We start from the raw sequence: 9093 nt of genomic DNA on the forward strand, positions 1-9093 counted from the left end.
CATTTTAGCCTAAATAGGAGAAAAATGGACATGACAAAATTCTATAGTTTTTACATTTCATAAAAGTAATACTAACGTTCATAGTATTACTACAAAATTCTATAGTATTTATTTACATAACTAATTATGTTACGTTCATAAACATAGTTGTAATACCATTAATTAACTAACACTTTTGAATATATTGACCCAAGATCTTGATTCCTAAGCACCCGTTAGAATCATAAAATGAGAACATAGAACTAATCAGAATCATTATATATTAGAGCATAAATGACCTAGCTGCAAATAAGTATATACATTTGACAATGAAATGGAAAGATATCTCACAATTAAGAAAAATAATCTCAAAATTTGAATTTCAAATAATTTTATTGATTTAGATATTTTTTGCATAAAAATACATCAAATTAAGCATAATTTTATTAAAAATCTAACTACATCCTAATTGTATATATTCATACGAAAAAATTGATATAATATTTTTCATCATGTTCATATTTTATAAAAACGGTTAAATATCAACATATTTATCATTCTACTCAGTATATCAATATTATACATAATTACATACATTATATCAGTTTCTTTCACAGATAAACGTCATAACGGTTTTCTAGCATGCTGCTATATATCAGTACTACAAATAAACACATGTATAATACTATTAGTATTTTATACACAATATTAATATACGCACTGGCGGTTTCATGACATTTATTAGATTACAATCAACATCTAATAGGCCTGATTAGTTCTTTGTCTCACTTTAAATAAAGTTTTTATAAGACCACTATCAATAATTACATAGAGTACAAGATCAAATGGATGCTGAAAATAATATACACAATAATTAGAAACGAAAAAATATGTACATCTGGATATATGATGGTGCATCAATTTTAATAAAAGTTCAAAGTCAATTTGGTATTATTTGTATAGTAGAAGTAATAATTTATGCTTCAAAATATAAAGCATTTGATGTATATAGATAAATCACAAAAAATGTGGGGAAAAATCGGAAAATTATAATTGTAGTTATTAGGTGGATTACATAATGATTTTGGGAATATAAAAAATGTGATCCTCATGGGATTAATAACATTCCAAAAAGTAGGCTTCATTCATTTCAATACGTACTCAATTTTATTAGTTTAATTACTTTCAGATTTTTCTTTCAAAAAAAAAAAAATTGCCAGACAGTCATGCCAGAATAAATGCTTATTTAATTGGTAACGACCAATTGAATGAAGGTAGTTGCGATATAAACTACTATCTTATTTTATCAGTACCAAAATATATTAAAAGATAATATAATATTGAGTACTAATACTAGCTACATAATATAAAATAGATATAATGTAATATTTAATAAAAGAGTTAAATTAAAATATACTGTATAAAAGAGGTAGGCACATAGTATATCTCTAGGTCTGGAATAATTATTAACAATATTTTTAAAGAAAAAGTACATTGTCATAAAAAGAAGAAGAAAAAAAATTTAAGACCCACGATATATATGTGACAATAAAATAAACATCAAACACAATTTCACAAAATATTTTAAAAAAAATTAGAACTAATCGTTATCTTTAAAATTGGTCTTTCATTAATTAAAGGGATAATTGCTTATATTTAATTTAATTTGTAATTATATAATAAGATTTTATAGTATGTTGTGGTAATGAAATTAATAATATCGTAACAATATGCTAATATATCGTCTTTGTAGATTACATTTAGTGCTCAAAACTTTATTCACAAAATCGAGTCGATATTAATTAGGGTTAGTCACAGACTTTATCTCAAAATTTTAGTAAATTGACTAGTTTCTGTGACAAAATTTATGTCCAAAATTAGTAATTATATAAATTCTATTTTGGTTTATTAAACTCACCAATTCTAATATTTTCGTGTTGTTTATTGAAACAATCATTTTCATGTAACCATTTAAAAAATTATAGTACTCCATAAATAATCTTTTGATAAGTCCGAACGTTGGGAAAATTCCAATTATAGAAATTGATACATGTTGAAAATAATCAATTTGATCAAGTTTAAAGCACATTGTAGGAGAAACCATCAAGTTTGATCAGTTTCCCAACTTAAAAAAATATTTATTATTATATAACTTTATTAAAGAAAATGATTTAATATAGCAGAAAAAGATATAGTGAAAGCCAGCCACATCTGTAGTTTTATAAATTAGAGCAACGACATAGTATATTTAATCAGTAAGCTTTAACACATGTATGGGACAAGACAGTAGTAGGCCGTTAATTTTAGTATGGCAATGGCATTGGCATATTCCTATAATATTCATTAATTTCCTATGAATAGAATTAATAAAAATGATGGTTTATAATCAATCAATTGAGATATAATTAAAATTGTGGCTGCCTATAAAAAAGTTTGGAATTCAATCATTTGTAACAAATCTACCATATATTTGCTTCACTGAGCTCTCTCCCCCACATTGTTTCTCTCTATCTCTCACTACAGGCGTCTGTATCTGCTGCGTCGAACGATCTCAATATGTTTGAATCTTACTCAAAGATCCGAATCCGAGAATTTTGGCATTGATATGTTTTGAATCATAATCAAAGATCCGAATCCGAGAATTTCCGCATTCACAGAACGAATATTAATTTGTTTGTTGATGCTCATCTAAATCTAGCTGCCTCCCGAATTTTATCTGCATGTATGTGCTTTCGTCTACATATATTGTGTATTGTGAATTTGGATGAGAGAAGCTTGAGCTGTATGTGATACTTGATTTGAATTTCGTCGCTTATGTTATGTATTTTATTCATTTATTAATTTTCCTTTAATTTTTGCATACGATGGCATGGCATATCCAGGTCACGGGACTGTGTATATATAGTCTATGCAGTGTGAGTGGATAGTTTGAGGCATGAGTGATCACTATTTGTCTTGTATCAATTTTGGGTGAACAAATTGAAGAAATCGTGGTTGCCCTCCTTTGACATTATTGTGAAATAACTTCTAATGTTTAGGGCTTAGATTATGTGAAAATAGTGATGTTTTCATTTTAAAAAAAATACATTGCCATCAACCAGAATTAGCATAAAAGAAGTGCAAATCCATGCCACCTTACCTGAGTTTTGTGTTGTTCCAGAGACAGAGATGGTTGCATTCGGGAAGAAATTAAAGGAGAGGCAACTTCAAGAATGGGAAGGGTACGTGCATCATATGAGCAATTCAGATTCAGTTTAATTTTTTTTCACTGCATCATTTGAAATATCATAAATGGAGCTCTTGGAATCAAACTTATCAAAGTTGGTATAGATAAACATCCCATGTTGTGTATGACAATGTGATACGCATGAGTCACTAAAATTGGTAAACATCCCTTTTGTGCAATTCAGGTATTACATCAATTACAAATTAATGAAGAAAAAGGTAAAGAATTACACAAATCAAATTGAAGCTGGATCAGAACGACGTCATGTTCTCAAGGATTTCTCGAGAATGTTGGATAATCAGGTGAGTAAATGTTTGACAATTAATGAAGAGGACTTCTTAGATTTTGTTTGTATTTATCTGTGTTTTTATGAAGTAGTTATTTTCTTGCTCATCACAGTAAATTCAAGATAGTTGTTTACACAAATTCTTTTGCAATATACTAGTTTATATATTGCCTGCTATCTCACTGCAGATAGAAAAAATTGTTCTCTTTATGCTGGAACAACAAGGCCTACTCGCAAGCAGGATTGCCCAGCTGAATGAACAACAAGAGGCTCTTCAAGAACGACCTGACATATCAAAACTATCTGATCTACGGGAAGCTTACAGAGCAGTTGGGCAGGATCTCCTCAAGCTTCTCTTTTTTGTTGAAATGAATGCAATTGGCTTGAGGAAGATCCTTAAGAAGTTTGATAAGCGATTTGGGTATAAATTCACAGATTACTATGTCAAAACTCGTGCCAATCATCCTTATTCCCAGCTTCAGCAAGTATTCAAGCACGTGGTAATATTAAATGGAAATGGATCTCACTGCATCTCTTTTCTTGCCTTTACCAATATACCTAGAGATAATCTGAAAATATATTTATTCTCAACTTTATTGAAGCAATCACAACATCAATAACGATATTTACTAATGATTCCAGAATGAACATAAATGTATATTGAACATATCATGATCATCTACTGATGACTGTAGGGTTTGGGTGCTGTGGTCGGAGCTATATCTCGCAATCTGGCTGATCTTCAGGACCGCCAGGGAAGCTACTTATCAATTTATGATCAGCCTACACTCCCCCTCCAGGCATGCATGTGTTCATATTCTTATAGCTTTCTTAGTTTATTGCTTGAGATTAATTTTTGCTTTATGATTTATCTTTCGGCAGGAGCCTGTTGTTGACTCACTAAAATCAGCTGTTGACAGATTAACCCATTCAACAAATTTCCTTGAGTTTTTGGGCCAACACGCACTTATCATGCATGATGAGTTGCCTTCTGCTGTAGATGAACATATTGATGATCAGAGATACCATTTCATGTCACTTCTTCTGAACTTGGCAAGCACCTTTCTTTATATGGTCAACACATATATTATTGTTCCCACAGCAGATGACTATGCTACGAGCCTCGAGGCAGCTCCAACTGTCTGCGGTGTCGTAATTGGGTCAATGGCAGTTGCACAGATATTTTCTTCTGTGTATTTCAGTGCTTGGTCTAACAAGTCATACTTCAGACCTTTGGTTTTCAGCAGCATCGTTCTCATTATTGGAAATGCTATGTATGCATTGGCTTATGACCGCAGATCATTAACAGTACTTTTACTTGGTCGTGTATTTTGCGGGTAAGTAACTGATTGGTCTTCCTATATATCCGTGTCTATTGTTATTTCACTCATGGTTGATATGTCTCCTTGCATACCTGTGTGGTTTATGTGTATATAAGTTGTATCTTAGCATGCCTGTGAGGAATTATTTGTTTATAAGCTCACACTGAAATGAATAATATAGTACTATATACATGGGATTATTTGTTTATAAGCTCACACTTACATTTTCATCCTGAATGCTCCACCTGATCTCGAAGTAATTGAGTTGGTAAGATTTGAAGATTTGATTCCCCCCTTCCGTGCTTGCAGTTTGGGTTCTGCACGAGCAGTTAATCGGCGTTACATTAGTGACTGTGTGCCACTTAAAATCCGGATGCAGGCTTCTGCAGCTTTTGTTAGTGCCAGTGCATTGGGAATGGCATGTGGCCCTGCATTGGCAGGGCTACTTCAGATGAATTGCAAGTACTTCCATATCACATTTAATCAAGTCACTATGCCTGGTTGGGTTATGACTATTGCGTGGATGTGCTATTTAGTATGGTTGTCGATCTCCTTCAGAGAACCTGCTCGTGAGACTGATATCGATGAGGCCCCTAAGCAATGTAGTGCTGGTATGTATCTTGCAATTTAGTGCTCATTTTCCCTTTCTCGTTTTTCATTTGGTTTTGTGGGAGCAAAAGATAAAGCAAAGAAGGAGTTACTAATATATAAGTAACTAGTTCTCAATAGAATTAACTAGTCATATCGAGATAAATATACCAGGATTTTTGGGACACTTACAATTAACTTGGTACATCATTAATTTCATAGATTTTTCGTCTTGTCGAATTTCGTTCAAGTTAAGCACATTCCAACATTGTGCGTATTATGATGCATTAACTTGATTTTCTGTGAGAATTGAAATCTTAAGTACCAACATCCACTGTATGTTTATATTCTACTTTCCTTTAAGTGAATCTTCATGAAGCTTAAAACAAGCAGGCCGAGTTGCAAATACGGAAATACACTTAAAACATGATGATTTTGTTTGTGACAGAACAAAGTGATGAGCTAGAGAAGGGACTTGCACAACCATTACTTACGGCAGCAGAACATGAACAAGATGATGATGGGGATCAAGAGGGTGATGCTAGTGAAGAGGCTCCAGAGGAATCTCGTGAACCAGCCAACTCGCTAGGAGCAGCATATAGGTTACTCACACCATCTGTAAAGGTAATAATAAGACAAATATACATGAATTTGTGTTTGTCCGAGCTGTTAGACTTACATTTTCTTGCACAATTAGTCTCACAAAAATGACCTGCAATATATTCCCTTTGGATGTGCCTATGCCATAATTATAATCTTTTGTACATTTGTCTAATAAAAATATAATGTTTAGCATTCTTTTGTTAATGTTTAACACTACCCGAGTGCTATTTGTAAGTTTCAGATGATTTCAGTGCTTCGTGATCCTATCTATGCGTTGGGAAAAAGCATTTTATTTAGTTTTTGTATTTTTTTCTTATTATGATTGCAATGCATTTATGCAATAACCAGTTTTTGGTCCTTTTAATGTCTCGAAAGCTCTTGTAGCTGTCCATGTTAGAGTAGTAAACTCTTGTTTACATACCTCATAAATGATAAATGTTACTCTTCTGTATTCTATTTGCAGGTTCAGTTGTTGATATACTTCATGCTTAAATACGCAATGGAAATCCTACTTTCAGAATCAAGTGTAATCTCGTCATACTATTTTCATTGGACTACTGGCAAAGTGTCTATCTTTCTTGCCAGCCTTGGTCTCACGGTTCTTCCTATAAACATCATTGTTGGTAATTACATAAGCAATATGTACGAGGACAGGTAATTTCTTATCTCCAATATCACTGCATTATCTCTTAGCAGATGAAGTGATTGCTACCCATTTCTATTTCGGGTTCCATGAATCGTCTGTCTAGTAACTTATCATGTATGATATTATACCAATTACCAATCTACTGAATGATATGCTGCTCAATATCATTTGCATCAGTGAGTGCTTCTGATCTTAAGCCAAACGTGCTAATATTTATTTGGATCAATCTCTTGGCAGGCAAATATTACTGGCATCCGAAGTTGTGGTCCTCCTGGGCATACTTTTTAGTTTCGAGTCTATCGTCAAATATACCGTGCAACAATATGTCTGTTCAGGGCTCATCATGTTTGTAGCTGCTGAAGTGTTGGAAGGTAATAATATCTCATTAAACATGACAAATAGCATAAAATATATCTAAGAATATCACATGGGGTGATTACAGGCGTCAATCTGTCGCTACTCTCCAGAGTAATGTCATCCAGGCTCTCTCGTGGGACGTACAATGGCGGCCTTCTGTCCACAGAAGCTGGGACATTTGCTCGAGTGGTTGCAGATGCAACGATCACATTAGGTGGTTATGCCGAGCAGAAAAACCTGTTGAATCTCACACTCCTTCCATCTCTGGTGATTTGCATATGTTCGATTGTAGCTACATGCTGTACCTACAATGCTCTTTACTAAACTTTTGTGTATCGCGACCATGCCTTCGCCTTGGACTCGAGTACTAGTTCGTTTATTCTTTATTGGTTATGGTGAAAATCAAAATTTTTGGATCTTTAAAGGCTCGACTAAATGCTGCATATCGTGATCATTTTCCTCAAGTGATTTGCATCGTGTTTGAGAGACGATGAGTCCAACCGATATTTTTTCTTGCATCCGACCCTGCAATATCTACTATGCAATACATGTCACTACATCTTTTACAACCCCTAGAGTTAAAAAAAAAATTGAAATAGTAAGAAGAATATGTGATGGGATATACCATATATAAATGCTAAAAAAAATATTATTCCATGGTGATTGCTTATAAGTTGACAATTCACATCATATTAATCGGGCCGGGCCTTTTGGAATAATGCACGCAAGCATCAAAGGATATCCTTAGCATAATCCAGATTTCTTCAAAGGTTTATCATATTCGATTCACTTTCTTGCTAGCCAACCCTATATAAAAGGCCCGAATCACACCTCTCTCACTATTGATCTTCACAAAACTTGTACTTTTGTATATAAATATTCAGATAAAACAGTAGCATATATATACATGTAGTGTGTGTGTTTTGTGAGTCATGAGCAAATGAGTTTTAGGGCATCCCTCCTTTGGCAGATGGTGATTATATGTAAGTTTATATTGTGTATTTGCCAAAGGAGAGTTGCCCTAAGACTCTTTTAGCTTAACAAACCCTTTTCTTATGAGGCTTCCATGTTGTTATCTCGTTTACTGCGAAATAAAGACGGTTTTGATTGGTGTTCAGTGCGCACGGGAGAGACTCTGATGCTGATGCTGATGCTGATGCTGATGCTCAAGTCTGACGTTTGTCCAAGTGTGTTTGTATGCCTTATCCACACCTAATTTGCATAAAAGGATCATGATATTTGTAGAAGAATCTGTAGACGACATATTTGTGAATTATATGTGCTTCGAGGGGTATTTTTGACATTTCACAAGGGGCATGTTCCCTCGTTGTCATGTCAACATGGATGCATTGGGTGACACATTGGTGTATATGAGTGTAGGTGCTTCTAAGTAAGACATCTTGCTAGTTGTAGGTGTGGATCAAATTGAATACAAAACTTTTTGCAGATCTTTTAATCACTTAAGTTAGGGATTATTGTCAAAACCTTTAAATATATGTTTTCTATTAATAATTTTAAAGAAACATATAGTTCTACTTATTTACATCTTACTTTAAATATATTTGCATGGTTTGGATTATTTTTGGAATTACTAAATCTGAAATGAATATTTTTAGAATTAACCGTTATATTTAACGTAGTAGTTAATATTTTCACATCTAGTTGAGATGGCCGAGTTGGTCTAAGGCGCCAGATTAAGGTTCTGGTCCGAAAGGGCGTGGGTTCAAATCCCACTCTCAACAATTTTATTTTTACCTTTTTCTTTGACATTTCAAATTAGAATAATATACTACATACTACAATTATTTCTTTTTATTTTACCATATTAGTAAATTACAGTTTATTTTGTCAAACAAATAACATTACATGTCGGAGTTATGTTGGACATTTTATTTTATAATTGATATTTTCTTATAAAACAATTGCCTGTCATATTGTGCTTTAATTTGTTGAGTTGCAATTTGATATTTTTTTTTCTTGCGCTGCAACTGACAAAAATATGTTTAGCATATTGGTTAAAAACTTAAAATTGATAGACTTTTAAATCGTCATTTCGCCTATTTAAAAAAATAATATAAATTGATGT

General features: G+C 32.9%; 1 protein-coding gene and 1 non-coding gene across 2 annotated transcripts; both read left to right on the top strand.

Annotated features, from left to right (window-relative positions):
* The first annotated feature begins 2428 nt into the window (after nt 1-2428).
* On the top strand, nt 2429-7431 carry LOC121796308 (SPX domain-containing membrane protein At4g22990-like). Its single transcript, XM_042195137.1, has 11 exons — nt 2429-2701; nt 3140-3200; nt 3390-3507; nt 3680-3991; nt 4187-4291; nt 4374-4828; nt 5123-5424; nt 5850-6025; nt 6468-6658; nt 6888-7021; nt 7093-7431. Exons 2-11 carry the CDS (start codon nt 3148-3150, stop codon nt 7329-7331), a joined length of 2085 nt encoding a protein of 694 aa, XP_042051071.1. The 5' UTR covers nt 2429-2701; nt 3140-3147; the 3' UTR covers nt 7332-7431.
* A 1237-nt stretch (nt 7432-8668) lies between these two features.
* TRNAL-AAG lies at nt 8669-8749 on the top strand. The gene has a single exon. It is a non-coding gene; the product is annotated as a tRNA-Leu (tRNA).
* Nucleotides 8750-9093: the final 344 nt, after the last annotated feature.

This window comes from Salvia splendens, chromosome 3, assembly GCF_004379255.2.
Source record: "Salvia splendens isolate huo1 chromosome 3, SspV2, whole genome shotgun sequence".
Taxonomy (NCBI): Eukaryota; Viridiplantae; Streptophyta; class Magnoliopsida; order Lamiales; family Lamiaceae; genus Salvia; species Salvia splendens.

Excerpts from the sequence above, each read along its gene's own strand:
- LOC121796308 (XM_042195137.1), top strand. The coding sequence starts at position 3,148 with ATGGTTGCATTCGGGAAGAAATTAAAGGAGAGGCAACTTCAAGAATGG. Across the intron at positions 4,292-4,373 it reads AGCCTACACTCCCCCTCCAG|GAGCCTGTTGTTGACTCACT; the intron begins GCATGCATGTGT and ends ATCTTTCGGCAG. Across the intron at positions 7,022-7,092 it reads AGCTGCTGAAGTGTTGGAAG|GCGTCAATCTGTCGCTACTC; the intron begins GTAATAATATCT and ends GGGTGATTACAG.